The sequence below is a fragment of the Scyliorhinus canicula genome, chromosome 10 (assembly GCF_902713615.1).
Source record: "Scyliorhinus canicula chromosome 10, sScyCan1.1, whole genome shotgun sequence".
NCBI lineage: Eukaryota > Metazoa > Chordata > Chondrichthyes > Carcharhiniformes > Scyliorhinidae > Scyliorhinus > Scyliorhinus canicula.
In genome coordinates, this window is record NC_052155.1 from 99,099,966 (window position 1) to 99,125,107 (window position 25,142).

The window sequence follows — 25,142 nt, forward strand, 5'->3', positions numbered from 1 at the left end:
AGTCGATTTTTGAGTTCCTTCCTGGCTACGTTGAAACCCTCTTGAGCCGTGCCAGATCTTTCCTTCCTCAACCTTATGTAAGCTTCCTTCTTCCTCTTGACTCGAAGCTCCACTTCTCTTGTCGTCCAAGGCTCCTTCACCTTACCATTCCTTCCTTGTCTCAGTGGGACAAAACTATCCAGCACTCGCAGCAAGTGCTCCTTAAAAACCTCCACATTACTGTTGTGCATTTCCCCAAGAACAATTGTTCCCACTTTATGCTCCTCAGCTCCTGTCTAATAGCAGTATAATATCCTCCCCCAATTAAATTCCTTCCCATACTGTCTGTTCCTATCCCTCTCCATGACTATGGTAAAGGTCAAGGAGTTGTGGTCACTGTCACCAAAATGCTCTCCCACAGAGTCAACTGACACCTGGCCTGGTTCGTTGCCGGGCACCAAGTCCAATATGGCCTCCCCCCTAGTCGGCCTATCTACATATTGAGTCAGGAAACCTTCCTGTACACACCTGACAAAACCTGCACCATCCAAACCATTTGCAGTAAGGAGGTTCCAGTCAATATTAGGGAAATTGAAGTCACCAATGACAATAACTCTGTTACTTCTGTACCTTTCCAAGATCTGACGCCCAATCTGTTCCTCTATCTCTCTGCTGCTATTGGGGGGGTCTATAGAAAACTTCCAATAAAGTGACTACTCCTTTCTTGTTTCTGACTTTCACCCATACTGACTCAGTAGACAAACCCTCCTCAACTACCTCCTTTTCTGCAGCTGTGATGCACTCCCTAATTAACAGTGCCATGCCTCCTCCTCTTTTACCTCCCTCCCTATTCTTCTGAAAACATCTAAACCTTGGAACATCTAACAACCATTCCTGCCCCTGTGAAATCCAGCTCTCCGTAATGGCCACAACATCGTAGTTCCAAGTACTGATCCATGCTCTAAATTCATCTCCCTTATTCCTGACACCCCCTGCATTGAAAAAGACACACTTTAACCCATTCTACTAACTATCCTTCCTCACAGACTCGCTGCACACTATTTCTACCTGTTCAAAAGCTGCTCTATCCTCTGATCCATAGCAAAACTAGTTTAAACCCTCCCAAAGAGCTCTAGCAAACCTCCCACCCAGGACATTGGTGCCCCTCCAATTTAGGTGCAATCCGTCCTTCATGTACAGGTCCCACCTTCCCCAGAAGATATCCCAATGATCCACATATCTGAAGCCTTCCGTCCTGCACTAGTCCTGTAGCCACGTGTTCAGCTGCACTCGCTCTCTATTCCTTGCCTCACTTGCACATGGCATTGATAGCAATCCTGAGATCACTACTCTGCTTGTCCTGCTTTTTAGCTTCCAACCTAACTCCCTGAAATCACTTTTTAGATCCTCATCCCTTTTCTTAGCTATGTCGTTGGTGCCTATGTGCACCACGACTTCTGGTTGCTCCCCCTCCCCCTTATGAATCCTGTAGACTCGATCCAAGACATCCCTGGCCCTGGCACCCGGGAGGCAACATACCTTGTGGGAGTCTCGTTCACGACCACAGAATCTCTTATCCGTTCCCCTAACCACTGAGTCTCCTAACACTGTTGCTTTTCTGAGCCCCAGAGCCAGGCTCAGTGCCAGAGACCTGACCACTAGGGCCTTCCCCCGGTAGGTCATTCCCAACAGCATCCAAAGGGGAATATTTGTTTTGAAAGGGAACGGCCAGTAGGGATCCCTGCCCGTTCCTTTTCCTTCCGCTGACTGTAACCCAACCATTCTTGTCCTGCATCTTGGGTGTGGCTACCTCCCTGTAACTCCTCTCTATTACCCCCTCTGCCTCCAGGATGATCCAAAGTTCATCCAGCTCCAGCTCCAGTTCCCTAACACGGTCTCTGAGGAGCTGGAGTTGAGGGCACTTCCTTCAGGTGTAGTCAGTGGGGACACCGGTGGTATCCCTCACCACCCACATCCTACAGCAGAAGCATGCAACTGCCCTAGCCTCCTCCCCTCTGATCAGAACTCTCGAAGAGATTTAAAGGGGGAAAAAAGGAAACGACGAAACACCCGTTCGGCCCTTAAAAAAAAATATATATATACTCCTACTGCTCTCCCAAGTGAACCTTCTAAAATTGATGAAACTGCTAAATGATACAAAGATAGCTAGCTGCCCCCAAAAAACAAAACAAACACAAAAAAATTAAAATGAAAAAAAAAAACAAAAACGAACAACTCTTACCTTATAGAATGTAGCTGGCCTGTGAACCAACTGGAACTCCGCCCTCCGAACTCTACTCCCAGTCAGCTGCACTCTCAGTAAACTCCTGGCTCCCTTCACGCTCTTTGAGGAAACGTAGGAAATGAAATGAAAGGAGCACCTTACTCCCTCCTAACCTAACTCCCTCAGTCACCAAACTCTCACTTTAACACTCTAATGCACACAGATTCAGCACTCAAGTGCATACGGCCAGTGGCACTCTGTATAATCACGGGCCACGGAAGGCAGTCAGTTGGGAGCGCAGCAAGATGGCTGCCTTTCAGGCCCTGGCAATAGCAGAGTGTGCCAGGAAGCCCGCTCCCATGGGGAGGGTCATCCTGACCCCACGGCCCATCCCCTGGTCACCTCCCGCTGCCACCCTCGGCCTGGCAGACGTTCCCACCCTCCCCCAGCCAGCCCTGCCAGTGGCAGGACTGGCAGCAAATGGTCACACCTCTGCATGTTCTACCTCCTCTCTCTCCTTGTCGGCCATGGCGTTTTTAAAACCACAAGTGAAACTCACGGTTGGTAATTCCCCCCGGCGGAGGCGAAGCATTGTGGGGGCCCCGGAGAATACCGGGTCAGGTCTGTTAATGATATGCGAACGGCCTTTACTGTACATGAGGAATAGAACACATTCTTGCCGCTGTCGAGGCAATGTCTGGAGCATGACATTCTGCTGTGCGCCTGGCGCCCGCCGCGATTTTGGTGTCAACCGATTCTGCGCCCAATCACATTTCACGATTCCAGCGTCGCCCGATGGAGAATCCCACCCAGGGTTTTCCATCGTCTCTACTGGAACCAGAAACTCTAGTAGTGCATTCCATAAGCTCACAATCATTTGTGTGAAGAGATTTTACCTGCTTTCTATCGTAAGTCGCCATTTAACCTTCGATCCATGTCACTTTGCTCTCGACCCCTCAACCACAGTCTTGTCAATGTTGCCAAACACTCCACAGCGTCCCTCAGGTCCAGGTGCTGGATTTTTGTCCGGATCTTCTGGTATGTCTGCCATCCTATGGCCAAGACAGCAGCCCCAGTGTCAATTTCCATTTCACGCGGGTGGCCATTGACCTGCGGTTGACTTTGTTGGGGGCTATTCTGGTGCTGGGATTCAGTTTAGCTGCATGTACTCATCCTCGTTGGGCTGTGCGTGTCAGGTGTAAAGCCCTGGCTCTAGGTGGATTGTCCTCCTGGTGTTCAGGGGAGACGTCTCGCTGGGCTGTAGAGGACATCGACCGACCAGTCTGGCCTCGACGTTGCTCGGGCAGTGGCTGGGTCCCAGAGGCTCTATGCTTAGAGGGCATTGTTGGCCTAAATGGGGGACACCTGCTATTCAACTCTATCTCTTGTGAGCCCTGGAGCTCCTGGACTCTCTTCTCATTTTCACTGGCTCTTTCCATGTCCAAAATGGCTCAGCCAGCAACTTACATTGGGTGGTCATGTTGTTTATTCCACACACAATGCGATATCTCAGCATCTCCGCAAGGGATGGCCCAAAATCACATTTCTCAGACAGATTGCGCAGGTGTGCCAAACGTTCTGTGACTGTCTCCCCCGGGTTCTACTGGCCATATAGACCTTGTACCTTTGGACAATTCGCAGTGATTTGAAGTTGTAATGGTCCAGTACAAGTGTCACCAGTTCGTCAATTGTTTTGGAATCTGAGGCCGCAGGATAAGTCACGCTTTTTATGACGCCAAAGGTAGGGGTCCCACAGGCAGTCAGTAGTATCACCTCCTGCCGGTCATCCTGTATAGTGGTGTTCTCCCTACAAAAGTAATGCATTCGCTGAGCACACTCAACTGAGTCTTCTATACTCTCGTCAAAAGCATCAAGCCTCCCAAAGAGCGGCATTTTAAAATCTGTTTTGACGATGCTCCTCTGTCGCGAGTTTCAGCCGTGGTCTGGATGTCCAGAACTGTCGTCTATAGTTCAGTGTTTCCTCATCGCCAGTATTACAATAACAGGAGTCCCAAGAAGGATTAAAAAAGGAACATTTATTCAACAAGCCAAAGCAAAGCCGCAAAGCAGTGGGGAGTACAACTAGTCCCAGCCGGGACCATCTGAAGATGCCGGTTCCCTTCCTGGCTAGCTTTTATCGATCAGTTTTAATGAGCCCCACTGTTAGACCTCCGCCCCTCAGTGTGGAGCTTGTATTCCACTCAGAGTTTAGAAGGATGAGGGGGGATCTTATTGAAACTCACAGGATACTGCGAGGCCTGGATAGAGTGGACGTGGAGAGGATGTTTCCATTTGTAGGAAAAACTAGAACCATAGGACACAATCTCAGACTAAAGGAACAGGGATGAGGAGGAATTTCTTCAGCCAGAGGGTGGTGAATCTGTGGAACTCTTTGCCGCAGAAGGCTGTGGAGGCCAAATCACTGAATCTTTAAGACAGAGATAGATAGGTTATTGATTAATAAGGGGATCAGGTTGATTTCCGGTGTGCACCATGGAATAAGTGGTCACACACAAGGCAGCTCCTGCCCAAGGTTACAGAAAAGAGCTCTTTTCTAAGCAATACGGGTGGAATTTTGATGAAAAGGTGTAGGTGAATGTTGGAGGAGTACTTTCCCCCAGGAATGTTTCTTGGTTACCAGACCTGCAGAAACAGTGAAAGATTTGGCTGAAGCTACAGCAGAGACAAAAGCCTCTTCCAGCATGCAGGCGGGGGAAGGGCGAGCTTAAAGGCCTCAAGCTGACTTGAGGGCCTTTATGAAAGCTGAATTCTAGCAGCAGAGGGAACAACTATGAAAAGATCTCACCAAGGCCATTGAAGAAGCGGTGACGGCTGACTTCCGGTGACGGCGGGCGGGAGGCAGCCGCGCGTTGTAGGGCTCCTGTTCGGGAACGGCATTGTGGGGGATTGACGCCCGGTCCTAGGGGCAGCGAAGGTGGTGAAGGCCAGGAGAAGGTAAAGGGAAGGGATATGTCGAGGCCCAGTAAGAAAACGGCTGTGAAAATAGCTGAAAGTTCGTCAGGGAGTGGAAAGGTCACCGCGGGGTCACCAAGGAAAATGGAGGCTGGAGAATCAGGGGAGGCTGCATTGCTTATGGCTGAAGAAATAACTAAGGTGATGGCTGCGGAATTCGAAAGGCAGTTTACAAAATACATCGAGCCAATGAGGAAGGAGATGAGGGAGGTTTTGAGTGTGCTGGTGGAGGAGGCGATTTCCCTGGTGACGACGGCGGTGGCGAGTGCAGTGGTGGAGGTACGGGAGCAAGGGGAGGAGCTGAAGGAAGTGGAGGAGACATTATCGCAGCACGGTGACCAACTTACCTCGATGGGGGAGGAGATGCGGAAGGTGATGGAGATTAATATGGATCTGCGAGGTAAAATGGAAGACCTGGAAAACAGGTCCAGGCGACAGAATTTGAGGATTGTGGGGCTGCCCGAAGGAGTTGAAGGGCCGAGACCGACTGAGTATTTTGCTGCGATGCTGGCGGAACTATTGGGGGAGGGGGAGGTCTCCTCCCGATATGAACTGGATCGGGCTCATCGGTCGTGGAGGCCTGTACCAAAGGCGAGTGAGCCGCCAAGGGTAGTGACTCTGTGCTTCCGTAGGTACAGTGTGAAGGAGAAGGTCCTGTGCTGGGCCAAGCAGAAGCGGGTGGTGCAGTGGGCTGGAGCTGGTATACGTGTATACCAGGACTTTACGGTGGAGCTTGCAAGGAGGCGTGCTGCTTTCAACCGGGTGAAGAGGGCACTGTACATTAGCAAGGTGCAGTGCGGCATTGTATATCCAGCGAAGCTGAGGGTGACTTACAAGCTCAAGGACTTTTATTTTGGAACGGCGGAGGCAGCGGAGGAGTTTGCGAAGGCAGAAGGAGTGTGGCAAACTGAGAAATTGAGAAATGGCCATGTGCCGATGTAACCTCATGACCGTAGTTTCTTTTTTTTTGTTTGTTTGTTTCACTGCGTGCATGTGTATGGGCTACAGGAGCCAATGTTGTATATATTTGGACAAGGGAAGTGATGGGACTTTCACTCAAAGTGAGGGCTCTTTGGGACGTAGGTGGATATGCGGGGTTTGTGCGCTAAAAGGGGGATTTTTGGGCTTTCCTGGGACCGGGCAAGGGGGAAAGGGACCTGGGCGGTTGCCTCCACGCTGGTCGGTTTATGCCAGCCAGTGAACGGAAGTGAGGTGGGGGGAGGGGCTGCGGCCATCGGAGCCTGGCAGAACAGGGTCCGAATGGTCTAGCCGGGGTCGAACGTTGGAGGGGAAGGAACCGAGGGTGGGGGAAGGAGTTTTACAAGAGGTAGTGTACGGGAGGAGTTGGGAAGGAGTGGGGGGGTTTACAACTCTTGGGTATCATGTACGGCACTCTTTCAGAGGTTGGACGGCGTTGAGTGTGTGTGTGTGGGGGGGGGGGGGGGGGGGGGGGAGTGGGCTCAATGGTGACTATGAGCGGTCCCGGACTCCTTTTTTCTTTTTCTCCTTTGCTTTTTGTTTCCACCGTGGGAGGGTTTGTTTTATTGGATGCATGTATTGACAGGTGGGCCATTGTTTGGGGTGGTGGGAGGATGGGATCGTTGTTATTGTCAAGGGGATTGATTTTGTATTTGTTACCGTTTACTGTTTGTGGATGAGGTGTAAATTTTGGAGGAAAATTCGAAAATGGAGAATAAAAACATTTATAAAAAAAAAATAAGGGGATCAGGGTTATGGGGATAAGGCAAGAGAATGGGGATGAGAAAAATATCAACCATGATTGAATGGCGGAACAGACTCTATGGGCCGAGTCGCCTAATTCTGCTATGTCTTATGGTCTTGTGGAGACCAATGCAGACACAGGGAGAATGTGCAATCTCCCCATGGACTGTGACCTGGGGCTGGCATCGAACCTGGGTCCTCGGCAGAGTGAGGCTCTAGTGCTAACCACTGCACCACCTTCTGTGTGGCCCTTCTGAATTTAAACGCTAACACCGATACTGTAAAGAAAAAAATGAGACCTTCCAAAAAAACTTGTAATCCTTTAAGGGCGAAATTTTATGGCCCCATCATGGCAGGGGTGGAGCCATAAAAGGCAGATAATTTGCACATTAATAATGTGATGTGTCATTAACACGTCATTATTTTTCCAGCAAATTTTGGGACCGCTGCATTTCGGTGACAAGAAATGCACGCTGAGCTAAGGGCCGGGATTCTCCGGCCCGCGCCGGGTCAGAGAATTCCCGGGGGGCCACGGGAATCGTGCCCCGAGGCCCGCTTCCCCATTTTCCTCCGCCGTTTTTCGGGCACCCGCGGGATCGCCGCTACACCGGTTGGGGCCCGTTGACAGCGGCCTCCCCCCTGGAAATTCTCCAGGCCCCGATGTGCCGAGTGGCCGACGAATTTGGCCGAGTCCCGCCGGTGTGGAATTACTCACCTCGCACACGGCGGGACCTGGAAGGTGAGTGTGCGTAGCTTTTCCTGGAGGGACTGCAGGGGGATCCAGGGGGGGGGGGGGGCCACAGTGGCCTGGCCCGCGATCGGGACCTACCGATCAGCGGCGGGCTGGTTCCGTGGGGGCCTACTTTATTCTGCGCCGGGCCCCTGTAGGACTCCGCCATATTGCCCAGGAACCAGCACGGAGAAGAGAACCCCCGTGCATGTGCGGAAATACGCCGGCCGTTCCATGCATGCGCGGACTCGCGTGGGCCGTTCTGCGCCGGTTGGAGCTGCGGGGACGATCCCAACGGCAACCTAGCCCCCTAGAAAGAGGAGAATTCCTCACTTTTGGGGGCCATTGATGCCGCAATCATTGCCGCCGGTTTTCACGCCGGCGTGGGGCCATAGCCCCATTATTAGAGAATCCCACCCAAGATTTTTAATAACTGGATGGAAAACTATCATGCATGTTATCTGTGACATATTATTCACACCATCATTTATCTGGGTTTACATAAACTGCAGGTCTCCAGAAGCATTGAAAGCAGTGAAAAATGAAATTGAAGATTTGCTTCTTGTGACAAATCAGAAACCTGGAGACATGAATAATCCGATTATCTTCACCAGAGAGCAATTAGATAGCATGAGAGCGATGGGTAAGAACACGATCACATCTGTCATTCTAATGTATATCTTTGAAATAGTAATGCACATAATGTGAAATAATAAGACTCACAAGGTATTAGAGCAGACAGAACCTAGTATAATCAGATAAGTGGCCTGGGCTTTTGACAACAGGTTTTATTTATTTCGCCGTTATTAACATAACAAGCACTTAATTTTATTGCTAAACCAGCTATACAAATTAGCTTTAATAAACTTTTCACTATATAGGAATGAGTTAGGCTATTCAACCCCTTTCAGCCTGTTTCACTGTTTAACTAGATTATGACTAATGGGTATCTTGCCCGGGATTCTCCGAGCCTCCGCGCCGAAATCGCGCTCGGTGCGTGGGCGGAGATTGGGGCATCAGACCTGCAATCGGGTCCGACGCCTTCCCATGATTCTCCGTGGGCCGGAGAATCGCCACCAATCGCGCGAGCGAGGTCGACGCGGCGCCGGTCGGGGGCCAAATAAAGAGGCCCCGTGGCGAGTCTCTGCTGGCAGCTGGCCGAGTTCCCGTCAACGTGGTTCTAACATGGTTCTACCCGGTGGGCACTTGGAGTGGCTGCCAGCACCCTGGTGCGGGGGGATCCGTCACCAGGGGGGGGGGGGGGGGTCCTCCAGGACGGCCAGGGTAACGATTGGGGGCCACAGATCGGCAGGCGCACATGATCTCAAGTGGGCCTATATTGTCGGGGCCGGCTTGCTGTGTGGGTCCGCCATGTTGCACGGGGCCGCCGCGAGCATGCGAGGTCCCGTGGCTGGAAGTGCAGAGCCCCGTATCAGCAGCCGGAGCTGCGCCGAGCACTCCGCCGCCCTGCTGGCCCCCTTCAGGTAAATGAATCTCTGGGCCAAGGGGCCCATTGACGCTGGCTTGAAACGCTCTGGTGTTTACACCGGCGTTAACACTTAGCTGCCGTTTTGGTGAATCCCGCCCCTCATCTCCCATCTACTTGCCATGGTTCGTTAACCCTGAACATTAGGTTCAGTATTGACCTGGCCTCAAGAGCTTTTTAAAGAAGAGAGTTCTAGATTTCCATTACCTTTTCTGTGAAGAAGTGTTTTCTGACATCAATCCTTCACTGCCTAGCTCTAACTTTAAGATTATGACCCTCTTGTTCTGAAATCTTCCACAGGGAGAATTATCAGTCTACCCTATAAACTCTTTTGATTATCCTAAACGCCTCATTTAGATCACTTCTTAATCTTCTACATTCAAGGCAATACATGCCTAGCCAATGCAACTAGTCCTCATAATTTAACCCTTGCATCATTCCGATGAATGGCACAGTGGTTAGCACTGCTGTTTCACAGTGCCAGGGACTGGGATTGAATTCTGGCCTTGGGTGACTGTGTGGAGTTTGCACTTTGTCCCCGTGTCTGTGTGGATTTCCTCCGGGAACTCTGGTTTCCTCCCACTGGCCAAAGATGTGCAGGTATGTGGACTGGCCATGATAAAATTGTCCCTTAGTGTCCAAAGATGTGTAGCTTAGGTGGTTACGGTGCTAGGGAAGTTGGGAGGGGGAGGGGGGGGTTGGCTCTTTCAGAGGGTTGGTACAGATTCAATAGGCCGAATGGCCTCACTCTGCCCTGCAGGGATTCCATGATTCCCCAACTGTAAGGTGTTATGCCCAGAACTGAACATGAAGTTCTAGGTGGGGTCTAAATAGAGCTCTGTGTAGCTGGAAAATAACTTCCAATCATTTGCATTCTAGCCTTCGAAGTAAAGGACAACTTCTTAATTATTTTTAGTACCTGACAACTAGCAATTTCTGTGCTTGGGCCCCAAAACCTTTCTAGCTTTTCACAATTTTGAAAATATCCAGAGCAACCTTTTTTAGATCCAAAATGGATGATCTTACACTTACCTCACATTAAACTCCATTTGCCAATCTATCAATGACCCTTTGAAACTTATTGTGCCACATAGTTTAGTGTCAGCAGAGAAGATGTTTAATGCAGCAAATCAATCTTGTGCTTCCAGTGACATTCATAAGATCGCTTAATTAGTTGTAGCTTACAATGTTATGAGAAGCTTTGGGCGGAATCTTGTTGCAGCGACGGGTGTTTCAACAGTTGGATTGGAAGTAAGTGAGGCCTCCACTTGGATGCGGAATACTGACCATACAATCATTTTGCAGTCAAGCGACCCAACCAGCTGTGCAGCGGGGGTGGACAGGACCCCACCGTTACTTCAGGGAGTCGAAGGCCAGGGTGCTGGCATCCACTCCCTGCAAGCCAGCAGTATATAAGGGGCCTCACGGTAGCATGGTGGTTAGCATCAATGCTTCACAGCTCCAGTGGTCCCAGGTTCGATTCCCGGCTGGGTCACTGTCTGTGTGGAGTCTGCACGTCCTCCCCGTGTGTGCGTGGGTTTCCTCCGGGTGCTCCGGTTTCCTCCCACAGTCCAAAGATGTGCGGGTTAGGTGGATTGGCCATGCTAAATTGCCCGTAGTGTAAGGTTAATGGGGGGATTGTTGGGTTACGGGTATACGGGTTACGTGGGTTTAAGTAGGGTGATCATTGCTCGGCACAACATCGAGGGCCGAAGGGCCTGTTCTGTGCTGTACTGTTCTATGTTCTATGTTCTATGTTCTATAATTCTGCCTGTTTGAGGGGAAGATTTTGAACTAGAACTGCTGCCACTCCCTGCACACCTTCCACAATTGGATCCCTGGAGTTGATTCCAACTTCCCTCTCTTGAACAGTCATACCCTGACCTCCCCTGGCCAGACTCAATGCATCAGCTCAGCCTCCTCTTCTCTGGTCTAACTAGATGGTCTTATGGTCTAACAAAGTTTCCCATACAGGAACAGCAGATCATACCCACCCCAAATCCACCAGGCAGACAACCTCGCCTGCTGCAGGCCACCTTTGACCAGCATGAATTGGAAGGTGCCTGTTCGTCATTTACTGCCAACTTAATTGCAGAGGGACAGTTTGATCGAGCGACCATGTATTTAAATGTGCATACATGACCTGATATTGCATAAAAAATTGGGTCCCGCTGTTTGCCATCGGGAACCATGATGCACCTATAATCTGCTGCCATTTGCTTCCCAACTTTCGTCCCGCCATCAAGAGGCTAACATTTTACCTCCCACACAATTAAATGCCCTGTTTTCTGTTACAGGGAACTTCACTAGATTCTGCCCATTTTGTTGAACTACTGATCTAGATTTGACTATCCATTATCTATCATCTTTATCGTTGTAGCTAATTTCAGAAATAAACTTGCACATTTTTCAGCCTTGTAATATTTCTTGACATAATTCTTTGGAGAAACAATTTGTGGCTTTGTTTTATGCAATGTTTTTTTGAATCTCTACTAAACAATCTTCTGAAAAAATTGAACAGGTAGCCTAATAAATGAAAGTCTGCGCTTATCCAGTGCATCAATCATGCTGCGTGTTGCCACCGAGAACTTTGTACTAACTCTGGATACGGGTACAAAGCTGGCCGTACGGAAAGGAGACCAAATTGGTTTATATCCTCAACAACTACATTTGGATCCAGAGATTTATGAGGATCCCTTGGTAGGTAAAATATCAAAATTATGCATATTGAATTTTAGTGTGAAAAGTTTAGGAATCCTGAGTACTATACTACATTCAAAAACATACTCTTAAGTATAATCATGGATTTTAATTTCATCTTTTGAGAACTGTTTCTGAGACTTTTACAAATCTCCCTGTCTTCATCGAATCATAGAATCCCTAAAGTATAGTAGGTGGCCATTCGGGCCATCGCGTCTGTGCTGACCCTCTGAACGAGCACCCTATCCAGGTCCATGCCCCCACCCTACCCCCACCTAACCTTTTGGACATTAAGGGGCAATTTAGCATGGCCAATCCACCTAACTTTCACATCTGTGGACCGTGGGAGGAAACCGGAGCACCTGGAAGAAACCCATGCAGGCATAGGGATAGCGTGCAAACTCCACACAATCACCCAAGGCTAGAATTGAACCCGGGCAGCAGTGCTAATCACAGTATTGTAATCAAATGTAAGACAGTTGCCAATAAATACAATAATGAATTCAGAAGAAACTCCTTTACACAGAGAATGGTTAGAATATGAATCTTGGAGTAGTTCTGCATTGTAGGAATTCAATGGGTTCTATGGATCTATAGAATTATGGCCCCTAGTTTTGGACGCTCTCACAACTGGAAGCATCTAACCTATCAAACCCTTTCATAATTTTAAAGACCCCAATCTTGGTCTTCCATTTTCTAGAGAAAAGAGCCCATTATGTGCAGCCTTTCTTGATAGTTATAACCTCTCAATCCTGAATTCCTAATTACCCTGAGGTAGCAGGGAGGGCATCACCTTGAACCACCATATCCTCGTGATGATGATGGTCTCAAGTTAGGGATTGGTACGGAATATTAAGATTTCCATCCAGCCACAATGAAGAGAAGATAATGGGCGGGATTCTCCATTGGCCGACGCTGAAATCAGGAAAGGCGATTGGGTGGAGAATAGGTTCCAATGCCAAAATGACGGCAAATTGCAATTCTCCATCACCTCGACAGCAGCGGCAATGCGTTCTGGAATGCACATACAGTAAACACCGTTTACATGTCATTCGGGGGCCGACCCGGTATTCTCCGGGGCCTCTGCAATTCTCCGCCTCCGATGAGCTGAGTTCCCGATTGCGCAGTTCACTTGTGCTTTTAAAAATTGTGAAACCGGCGTTGTGGCTGCTGAGGGAGAGAGAGGGGGTACAGAAAATGCCGAACATCACCATAGTCTACTGACAGTTGTGCTTCTGGCCAGGCTGCCGGGGGGGGGGGGGGGGGGGGGGGTTTACGAGGGATATGGCCAGGAGGTGGGCTGTGGGGTTGGGGTGGACGGGCACTGAACACCATTGCTGCAGCCATCAAGGCAGCCATGCAACTGCACATGCCGTGAACAGCCCACTGTGAACACGGGTTGTATGGGTGCCCCCCCTTTTAGGTGCTCTCTGGCCCCAGCCGGCCCATCAGCTGTATGGATGCACTCCAGCACAACCAGTGCTATCTTGTTGGCTGAGATGAATGTGTGTGGGAATTGTAATGTGTATGAGCGGCTGCAGCTTGTCAACCTCTCGAGTGTCAATCACGGACCCGGCGAATCCCGCACCGTTTTTCATTGGAATCAATTGTGTTCCACGTGGCACCGGTTCTAGCCTTTTAATAATAATCTTTATTATTGTCACAAGTAGGCTTACATTAACTCTGCAATGAAGGTGCTATGAAAATCCCCTAGTCGCCACACTCTGTTGCCTGTTCGGGTACACTGAGGGAGTATTCATAATGTCCAATTCACCTAATAAGCACGTCCTTCGGGATTTGTGGGAGGAAACCGGAGCACTTGGAGGAAACCCATGCAGATAGGGGAAAAACATGCAGACTCCGCACAGACAGTGACCCAAGGCGGGAATCGAATCCGGGTCTCTGGTGCTGTGAAGCAACAGTGCTAATCACTGTGCTACCAACAGTAGCAGAATCGGTCCAGGTGTGGCGCCAGTTGTGCTGTCATGAATGTCCATGAATTCTGCGTTGGCGTCAACTCTTAGTCTCATAAACAGAGAATCCCACCCAATATATTTACTTGTTGGTATGATATGTGATTTGGAGGAGGGTTTCGAGATGATGGTATTCCCATTATATTGCCGCTCATATTTTTAATTAAAGAGTTCAAGAGACTTGGAAATATTGTCAAAGTAAGCTTGGTGAGTTATTGCAATGCATCTTGTGCATGGTGTAGATTATAGCTATGTGTGCTGATGGTGAATGAAGTGGGTATAGAGGTCCCAGGAATGTTGAATGAGGCGTGCGAGACATTGATTGAAAGATGATTCTGGAGAAAAATTATATCAGGCGTCATGGTGGCGCAGTGGTTTGCACTGCTGCTGCACGGCGCCAAGGACCCAAGTTCGATCCCGGCCCCGGGTCACTGTCTGTGTGGAGTTTACAGTTCTCTTAGTGTCTGTGTGGGTCTTATCCCTACAATCCAAAGATGTGCAGGGTAGGTGGATTGGTCACGCTAAATTGCCCCTTAATTGAAAAAAAAAACAATTAAAAGAAAGATTATGTCAGGCTGTTACTTGACTGGTCTGTGGGACAGAGCACACCTAATTTTGACAGAAGTTCTCTGGTGTTAGGGAGAAGGAATTGCAAGGTTAACTGGGCTCAGTTAGCATTTGTTGTCTTTGGTGCTAGATCGACCCGTGCCCCCCCCCCCCCCCCCCCCCGGACCCCAGAGCCCGCCCGCCCGCGCCGCCAGGTCCCGCCGGTAAGGGACCAACTCCAATTTATGCCGGCGGGACCTGCATAGAATGGGCGGGACTTCAGCCCATCACGGGCCAGAGAATCACTGGGGGGGCCCGCCGACTGGCGCGGCGCGATTCCCGCCCCCGCCAAATCTCCAGCGCCGGAGAATTCGGCAGCTGGCGGGGGCAGGATTCACGCCGCTCTCCGGCGATTCTCCGCCCATGTCAGAGAATCCCGCCCATGTTCTCCACAAAACATAGGTATACCAAGAGGATTTGTCATTCTTTAAAGTATTCAAAATATTTTTCATGTGATAGTTTAGTAAATGCATTAAAATAAAGTATCATTCTTTACCATTCAGGAATTTAAGTACAACAGATTTTTGGATGAAAATGGAAAAGAAAAGACTACATTCTACAAAAATGGTAGAAAGCTTAAGTACTATCTCATGCCTTTTGGTTCTGGAGTCAGTATGTGTCCTGGTCGTTTTTTTGCAATCAATGAGATCAAACAGTGCTTGGCTTTACTGCTCTGTTATTATGACATGGAACTGCTTGATGCCACAGCACCTACTCCAGCTCTTGATAACTCAAGGGCTGGATTTGGAATTCTGCAGCCATCTCATGATGTTTTATTTCGCTACCGGATGAAATAATGATGGCATAATGATTTCACAGGAAGTTGAAATTTGGTAAAATGCAAAGTATAGAAAATCAATGTCTCCCCGTTGAAGCCCAAATGAAAAGTAATACATAGAAATAAAGAAAATTTAAGGCACAGAAGGAGGATGGAGAAGAGATATCTAGAATTGCCCCAGTTTTCAACTCTTAGTTTGTCGTCCTGCAGGTTATGGCACAATAAGTTTAGATCCCAGTATTTTTAAAATGCGATGAGGAGTTCTGCCTCTAGCATACTTTCAGCAATGAGTTCCCAACTCTCACCACCCTCTGGATGAAAACATTTTCCTCAGTTCCCTTCTCACCCTTCTTCCAATTACTTTAAAGCTATGCACCTTGGTTATTGACCTCTCTGCTAAGAGAAATAGGTCCTTCCTACTTATTCTATCTAGAGCTCTGATAATTTTATACACCTCAATTAAATCTTTCTTCAGCCTATACAATTTTTCCTCTTAGCATAAAGTTTTAATTCTTGGTAATATGCTTCGAAATGTCTTCTGTACCTCTCTGGCAATCAGAGCTGTATGCAGTACTCTATCTGTGGCCTAAGATTTTATACCGTTCTGACATAAGCATTCCATATGCTTTCTTCACTATCTCATCTACCAGTCCTGCTACCTTCAGGGATCTGTGACCATGCACTTAAAGATTCCTTTGTTTCTCTACATTCCTCAGTATCCTACCAGTTAATGGGTATTCTCTTGCTTTGTTTGCCCTTCCAAATACAATAGTTTACACTTCTACAGATTGAATTCTATTTGTCACTTTTTTGCTCATCTGATCAGTCCACTGATATGTTCCTGCAGTCTACAGCTTTCTTCCTATCTACCAACCGCATAACTAATTTCCATATTATACACAAATGTTTTAATTATGGCCCCTACAATTAAGTCTAAATCATTGATATATGCCTTGAAAAACAAGGGGCGTAGTACTGAACTCCAATGGAAACAGCTTTCTGGTCACAAAATCCACAGCAACCATTACCACTTGCTTCTGACCACTAAACCGATTTTGGATCCAATTTGCCACTCTTCTTTGAATCCCATGGGCATTTATTTCTCTGACAGTCTGCTATGTGGGACCATGACAAAGCCTTGCTGAAATCAATATAGACGACATCAACCAAACCGCCTTCACTGACCCTACTTGTTACATGCTCAAAAGTTTCAATCAAGTTCATCAATTGCAATGTTTCCTGAATAAATCCATGCTGACCGCCCCTGACTAATCCGTGCTAGTGAGAACTGGAAATGCGGTCAGATTTATACTGTAGTGGGGGAGCGTGGAGCGGTAGGGCTGGATAGGGGGCGAGCAATAGGTGGAGATTGACAAAGATGTCGAGGACAGAAGACTTTGGGTTTCTGAGGAAGCCTCTGACACTTGTAACAGCTGCTGTTTTAAAGAATTTTGTCTGAGACAGCATATGTAAGGAAAGGTTGAGTGAAAATGCAGTGATTTTTCACTGTACTGCCTGGACTGTTCTTCAGCTTTCAGGCAGGGGTGACTGATGGGGAGAAGGGTGTCTGGTAGGGGTCTTTGATGGGGGGGGGGGGGAGAGGTCTGATGGGGGGATCCAATCCCCAGAGTCCTACCAGGCCCCGTCTGCAGCCTGGCAGCAGCAGAGTGGCACTTCACCAATGCCCTGACCCACCTTGGCCCCACGGTGCCAGGGTTGCGCTTGGCCATCTTTGCACCAAAGCCCGCCAGAAAATTTCCTGATGAGGGGGTTGGAGCAACACGTGGAAGGCGGTTTGGAGGGTGGGGGGAGCGGGTACTCCGGCTTTAAGTCTGTCAATTGCATGCATGTGCATGCTTAACATTGATTTACATGTTTCCACTGACGCAGGGAGGGTAGCGCGATGCTGCTGCCAGCTGGGGATCAGAGCATAACAATGGGTTTTACGTCTGGCTCCAATCACATTTTTGGGCAACCCCCATTCTCCTCCCGATCGGGAATCTCGACACCGGCAGGGGATAATGGAGAATCTACCCCACTATTTAAAAATCTTCCTTAATGTTGCTTGCATTATTTCACATGTTTCTATATTCAACCACATCTGTCATTTTCTGCCCATCTTACCAGGGCGTTTCTATGTCTTTTTTAAAATGTATTTAAAGTGCCCAATTCTTGTTTCCAATTAAGAGGCAATTTAACTTGGCCAATCTACCTACCCTGCCCATCTTTGGGTTGTGGTGGTGAGACCCACGCAGACATGGGGCGAATGTGCAAACTCCACACAGACAGTGACCCGGGGCCTGGATCGAACCCGGGTCCTCGGCGCCATGAAGCAACAGTGCTAGCTACTGCAACACCTATGCTGCCCCTATTTTTGTACAGTCTTTGTCACAATTTGTCACACTCTCAATTTTTCTACCATCAGAACGCTTGAATATTGTCCCCATAATTCTTAAATCCAGATCATTTTTATAAAAAATAAATTTAGAGTACCCAATTAATTTTTTCCAATTAAGGGGCAATTTAGCATGGCCAATTCACCTATCCTGCACATCTTTGGGATATGGGGGCGAAACCCACGCAAACACAGGGAGAATGTGCAAACGCCACACGGACAGTGACCCAGAGCCGGGATCGAACCTGGGACCTCGGTGCCATGAGGCAACAATGCTAACCACTGTGCCACCATGCTGCCCTTAAAACCCATATCCCGATAACTGCCCTATGCCATCTCCCTAGCTATGTGACTACAATCATGTTGAATCCATGCTTTAATTCTATCCTTCCAACAGTTTCCTGAGTGTTATGTGATCAGGTGTGGTTTGAAAATCCATCTGAATCATACCCACTATTTTCTTTTCTAACTTGTCCACTAACTGTTCTGTATACTTCTCTGGTGCTTGTAACTACTTTCACCTCCTCTTAAAATTGAGGCATATTATTACCTCTGTATTCCCTCAGTCTTCACTGCCCACTTGCCTCCTTCGACCCTTCAGTTCTTGGACAGCATAATTCAGAAGTTAATTTAATACGAATTGGCACTGTTAGCTATCTCACTATAGAACCATAGAAATGTTACAGTGCAGAAAGAGGCCGTTCAGCCCATCATGTCTGCACCAGCCAAGAAGGAGAAAAAATAAACTAGCCGCCCATTTTAATCCCACTTTCTAGCACCTGATCCATAGCCTTGCAGGTTGCAACACTTCAGATGCAGATTGAGGTACCTTTTAAATGAGTTGAGCATTTCAGCTTCAACTGCCAACTTAAGCAGTGAATTCCAGATGCCCACCATCCTCTGGATGAAAAGGTATTTCTTCACGTCCCCTTTAATACTTCTCCCAATCACCTTAAATCTATGCCCCCTGGTAATTTACCCCTGAGCTAGGGGAGCAAGTATTTACTATCCAGGCCCTCATAATTTTGTACACCACTATTAGGTTACCTCCTCTGTTCTAAGGAAAAGAACCTTAGCCTAGCCAATCTCTCCTCATAGCTCAGATAGTCTATTTAAGATTCTTGAAGTGGAATAATTATGTAAAAGGTGCACTGAAGTAGGAAATGAAATACGATGACACAATATTTAATTAAATAGCACGTTTTAACTTATTAACGCAAACTAGAAAAAAAAGTGAATTAGAGTCAGTGTAAAATCTGCTGTATAATCCTCACCTTCATATATGTTTACTGTCTTCTTAAAAATGTTTCAAAGTAACTTGCACACTAGTATGACTTTAGATCCCAGTTTTTAAATTATTTTGTGCATTTTAACAGCAAGTACAAAACAGAGGATATTAAATTTGAACACTGGATTGTAAGGTCAATAGAGTATGCTGCACTTTTTTTGAAATGAGTTTTACCATTTCTTGGTTGCTGGTGGAATGCCCAGTCTGCCTGGATTCTCCATCTGAGAAAGAGAAACAAGAATAATCAATGCAGTCTGCCTAGAACGGTCAACCATCTGGAGGGTGGTCATCGGATACTTCATCATACCAATTATCTTTTTCTTTTGGCTGAATGATGTTCTATTGTGATGCACAACTCTTATGGGAAAAGTAGGAAGAAAATACTAATTAAAAAGTAAAATGTGTGAACATTTTAAATTGTTAAGATTTATTCTGCCAGCTTTAAAACAGTTTGAAACACTTGTACTCTGATTTTCATTCATGCGTATTCATTATTTTTACCACGTAGTAGCAATGCAAGTGCACGGTACTTTGAAATGTACCCATTATTATGCATGCTATGTTCAATATGTAATGTGATTGTAATTAGAATGGTAGTCATTAAATGGTATACATCTTAAAGAAATAAAATGTTCCTTTGTCATTCATTTCCGGAATTGCTTGTTGCCCCCAACAGCTTTGACAGCTCCAAGGCAGAACTTGAAATTGTGTAGCTACTATTCGATGTTCAATTGCATTACTGGGTGAAATAATAATGACATAGCAAATTAACGAAAGGCACAAAATTGCACAATCAAAATAAGTTGCAATATTAGGGTGAATCACTGGACTTTAAATAATTTGTTTCCAGTTAACTGATTAAACAGATGTGAGGAGCAGGTAGGGAGGTGGCTTTGAGACTAGGAACAGATCAGTCATTATCTGATTGAATGACAGAACAGGCTCGAAAGGCTGAATTGCCTTCATTTGCTCTGAATTCCTACGTTCCTATGTATATCAAAGTTTATAAAAATATTTTTCTGATTTAGCTTTTTGGTGCTCCCATCAACATACTGAGATCACGAAAATATAACTTCTCAAAATTGAATATGTCGGAAAAATAGTTAAATAAGTTAATTATGAAAGATGGCTTCATAACGCCTAAAAGTGATAACTACTCCAGCATCTGATTTAAGTGGGTGAAATACTGTGGGTGCGATTCTCCGGAAAGATTTCTAAGTGTGGTAATGAGCGGGAACTGCCGCAAACTTCCCGGCGCTCGGTCCAGCGAAGCAGGTAACGCTACTCAAAGTTAATTGGTCCACTTAACGAGGAGCCATGGGTGTCTTGCCACAAATGAAGGCTCACTAGCCAATTCTCCAGGAACGTGTTTGCCAGCCCCTCGCTAACCAGGTAGAGCAGCACTTAAACAGCACTTGCACAGCCAGCCCCACTCAGCTCAGAGCCATGACGCCGAGAAGACCGGCCCCAAGATTCAAGGATGCAGACCTGAGGAGGCTCCTCGATGCAGTGGAGGCTAGAAGGGATGTCCTGTTCCCCTGAGGGAACACCTGGGATGAGGGGTGGCGGCTGGGAGCTAAAGGAGTGTGAGCAGGACTGGCCTCCAGTATCACAAGAAGGTCAATGACCTGCGGTACCGGGCAGCACGGGTGAGTTGACACTAATGCTGCCCCTGCCCCCCCCCCCCCCCCCCTCCTCCGAGACCATTTCTCGGCCACGCAAGCATCTCCCCCCCCCCCCCCCCCCCCCCCCCGCCAACTCTTCCTTCAAACCTCCCCTCCCAGCACTGTGAACCACCCATATGACTAATGATGCCCTCTCTGTGTCTCCGTAGGGGAAGCTCTCCCACAATTTTGGGGCAAGGGACTAAACTGGCGGAGGTGTACCGAACATAAGGATCCTCACCACCTTCGAGAAATGCGCCCTGCAGGAGATGGGGGTGGCCGAGGACAGAGCGGTCACCAACGCGGAAGTAGGCAGAATCTGCAGAGGTGAGGATCCACTGGGCCCAACCAGAGGATCTGTCAAACATGAGTTGTTATTGCCATACTGACTGACCCATCCCTCCCACTGACCACATGTCCATTCTCCCGCAGGTCCTTCAGCCGATGGCTCCGGCCCATCCCGGGTGTCCCCCTCCCTCCCTCCCATGAAACCAGCTCGGAGGAGAGCTCCAAGGAAGACACGATCGAGGTGTCACAGCTGTCATCCCCATCCTCCACCAGTGCAGAGACACACCTCACAGGTGCTGATGCACATCATGTGGAGGCAGGAACGCCCCCAGGCGAGACAGCAGTCAGAGGGCTGCTGGATCCCAGGACCCGGCTGGGTCCCAACCTGATTCTGAGCCTCTGGCACAGGGTTACTGGGAGTTGATAGTGTGGTCAGGACATTTAGAGAGAGATGTCAGCGACACTCCAGCAGATCCATAGCCAATTGGAGGAGTCCCAGAGGCTACGGGCACAGGAGATGTCGCCGCCAATGCGTGGCACCGAGGTCAACACTGCTAGGGTGGCAATGCAGTTGGGGGCCTGGTGCACGAAGTTGGCACCATTAGTGAAGGTGTCCAAGGCATGGCGCAGTCGGTGATGGCCATGGCTGAGGGCTTCGGCAGAATGTCCGACTCGATGAGGTACGTGACCCAGTAGCAGGAAGACCATGAAGAGGGGAGGGGGAAGAGGTGAGTGGAGGGGGAGGGGTGGGAAAGGGGGGCCAGTGCCATCGGGATCTAGGAAAAGACACAGGTACTGCATTTAAAAAAGTTGCACCCGAGAAATATGACGTCTCTGGCACTTTCTTCCATAATGCAGGCCGACCCACTCCCCAGGCACACCACGTGCAGTTATGGGTGTGAGTAAGCACTCAGCAGACAGGCAGGAGTCAGACTATGGCATAGATTGAGGAGCACCGGCACTCAACTCTCAGCAGGTTATCATCACTTCCCTGCCATCAACAGTGACCCGTTGACAGTGACGACACAGTCCCGTCACAGACACCCTGGAGGGTGGAACAGGGTGTGGGGGAGAGGGAAATGGGGGGGGTAGGAAGGGGTGAGATGACGGACGAGGTCACGTCCTATGTGAAGCAGGCGAGGATGATGGCCTTTCTGCCCCCCCGGGCTTGCCGGACCCAATCATTGCGGCCTGTCCTCCATCCACCGACTGGTCCTCTGGGACTCATCCTCCAGCTCCTCTTTGTCCAGCGCCTCCTCGTCCTTCTCCTCGGAGGTGGCCGCATGTTCCTCCCTTTCCACCTCCAGCACGTCGCCCTGCTGCTGTTCCAGGTTGTGGAGGCAACAGCAGGCCTCCACGAAGTGGGCGACCCTCTAGGGAGTGTACTGTTGTGCACCTCCAGAGTTGAGGCATTTGAAGCGCATTTTGAGTAGTCCGATGGACTGCTCAATGACAGCCCGGGTGGGCGCAATGACCTTGTTGTATCGGGTCTCCGCATCGGTCACCGGACTCCTTACTGCCATCATTAGTCAGGTCCTAGGCGGGTACCACTTAACCCCCAAGAGCTAGCTGGCCATCCTGGGGATGGCCGACTACATGCACACTCCCTGGGCCGCATGCACACACTTGCATGATCTTTATGTGGTGGTCACACACGAGTTGGACATTCAGGGAGTGGAACCCCATCTGTTGATATAGGGCATTCCCTGGTGGCCCAGTGCGTGCAAGCAAACATATGTGCCATCTATTAGCCCCTGGACCTGAGCATTCCAGTGATGGCAGAGAATTCTGCTGTCCGGGCATCTTGTTGAGCCTGGTCCATGTCAACGTTTATATGGTTTGCTGCCCAAACAAACAGGGCATCCATGACCTGACAGATGCACTTGTGCCCTGTAGCTTGTGAAATGCTACACATGTCCCCGCTGGAGCCCTGGAATGACCATGAGGCATAAATGTTGATAACCTTTCATCAAAACTGAAGAAAGTTAGTGTTTTAAGTGGAAGGGAGATGGGGCAGGAAGAACAAAGGCAAAGGTATGCAGTAGGGTGGAGGTCAGCAAGATTAAATAACAAAATATTTCAATATACATCAGCCAAAGGGAAGGGACAAAGAAAGAAACAAGATGACCCAGGAAAATTAAAGAATATGTAAAAACACAGAACAAGATGGAGGCACTTATTATCATTTGAAGTTGTTGAATTCAATATTGAGTCTAGAAGGCTGTTGAGTGCTGAGACAATGAGGTGCTGTTCCTTGGGTTTGTGTTGGCCTTTATTGGAATATTGTAGAAGGCAATGGTCAGAAAGGTCGGTGTGGGAGCAAGGTGGAGAATTAAAATTAAAAGCAACCGGGAGCTTAAGGTTATGCCTATGGACTGAACACAAAAGAAGGTTACCTAGTCTATGTTTGGTTTCCGCAGTGCAGAGGAGACTGCATTATGAACAGCAAATACAGTATACTCAACTGAAAGAAGTACGAGTAAATTGCCATTTCACTTGGAAGAGTATTTGAGGCCTTGGACAATGAGAAGAGAGGTGAAATCAGGTGTTGCATCTCCTGCGCTTGCACTGAAAGATTCCATAGAGAAGGGAAGTGGTGACAGGAGTGGACGACGGTGTTGTGGAGGCAACAATACTTACAGATTTCTGAAAGGAGGGCAAGGGAAGATGTGCCTGGTGGTTGCATGACACGAGCTGGAGGGGATGGCTTAGCATGATCCATTGAATATGGTAGATGGTGGGATGAAGGTGAGGGCAAGAGGCACCCGATCATGGTCCTGGGAGGAAGGGTAAAGGTAAAGTCTCCTGCTTATGCCATGATAAGGTTCCTCCTGTCTCCTTCCCCTCCTCTCCATCTTCTCCTGTATTACTCTTCAGCATTCCAGAGGGACCGTTCTCTCCACAACACGATCATCTTTCCCTTTCCTTGGGCCCTTGCCGTGCAAGCATTGGAGATGCAACATCTGTCCTTTCGCCTCCTGCCTTTTCCTCCAAGGTCCTTAACACTCTCAAGCAAAACAGCGATTTATTTGCATCTCTCAATTTAGCATACTGTATTTGCTGCTCAGGATGTGGTCTCTTCTACATTGGTTAGATTGAATGCAGATTGGGTGAATGCTTTGCAGAACACCACCGTTCAGTCTGCGAGTGTAACCCTGCACTTGCGGTTTTAATTGTCCACCTCCCATTTTGATGACCTTTCTGTCCATGGTCTTCAAAGTGTTCTATTGAAGCTCAGCACAAGCTCGAGGAGCAGCACCTCATCTTTCAACTTGACATTCTACTGCCTTCTGGACTCAATATTGAGTTCAACAGCTTTAGACCATAACTACGGCCTCCATATTGTCCTATGTTTTTTTTTTCTTTTTTTGTTTTGCAGGGCCAGTCTTCATGTTGCTTTTTAAATCTCTTAATATTGCATTCTTACGGTTTGAGAAATTCACTTCTCATTTGGGCCCTTTTGTTTCTTTCCATTGTCACTCTCTTTCACTTTGCATCATGAAATTTTCTGTTATTTAATCTCTCCTGGCCTCCACCCGATCAGAGATCTTCTTTGTTCTTCCAGTCCCTTTCCCCCTTCCACTGGCTGAGAAAATCTTACATTTCTATTTTTCTTTTGTTCTGATGAAAGGTCATCAACCTGAAACATTGGGTCGGCATTTTTGGTCCCAACAGCTGTGGACAGGTGTGGAGGAAGGTGAAAAGTCTGTTCCGTGGCATAAAAACAGGACGTGATTGTCCGCTCTTGACTTTAATGGTGGACTGGCTACCATGTCAGGTGCGGTTTTTGCATGGATTTCAATATCTGCTCATTATGAGGCTAGCTCACGGGAACTGCGCCCTAACTCCTGATCAGAATCTGCACCGGTTTTTAATTACACTGGCATGTTATACGATTGGATATAAGTGATGTGCACCTGGTGATGCGCACTTCACTCGCCACTTTGAGGTGCGTTCGCCTATCTTTTACCGTGCTGCACTCGCAGCTACTCCAACGCATTAGAGATGGGAAAACCCAGTCCACCTAAAATGCTCTCATTGCTTCATTAGTCATTTGGATTCCAAACCAAAGGATGTGGTCTCAGAGTGCACTGTCTGCAGCTTCCAGTGTCTGGCAGAACTCTTGCAGATCCAAGTGCTTGTCCAAAGCACTATCATTGCCCATTAATGTACCTGCGGACATTCAAATTTGTAGTAGGAGTAGGCCTCTTGGCCCTTTGACCTCGACCAGGCCCATCAAAATGCCAGGGCAGTAGAATTCTCCATCACTGCCAGGATGCCCCACTTCTGGAGGTAATAGATGGCACGCATGTCACCTTGCGCGCACCGGGGGTCC

General features: G+C 48.3%; 1 protein-coding gene across 1 annotated transcript in view; it reads left to right on the forward strand.

The window, feature by feature from the left end:
- LOC119972545 (cytochrome P450 7A1-like) overlaps window positions 1-16,742 on the forward strand; it is a 72,908-nt gene extending 56,166 nt beyond the window's left edge. Inside the window, exons 4-6 of the mRNA XM_038809417.1 lie at window positions 8,141-8,271; window positions 11,636-11,814; window positions 14,897-16,742. Coding sequence (XP_038665345.1) covers window positions 8,141-8,271; window positions 11,636-11,814; window positions 14,897-15,190 — 604 coding nt within the window. The 3' untranslated portion in view covers window positions 15,191-16,742. The remainder of the gene's footprint in view (window positions 1-8,140; window positions 8,272-11,635; window positions 11,815-14,896) is intronic.
- Window positions 16,743-25,142: the final 8,400 nt, after the last annotated feature.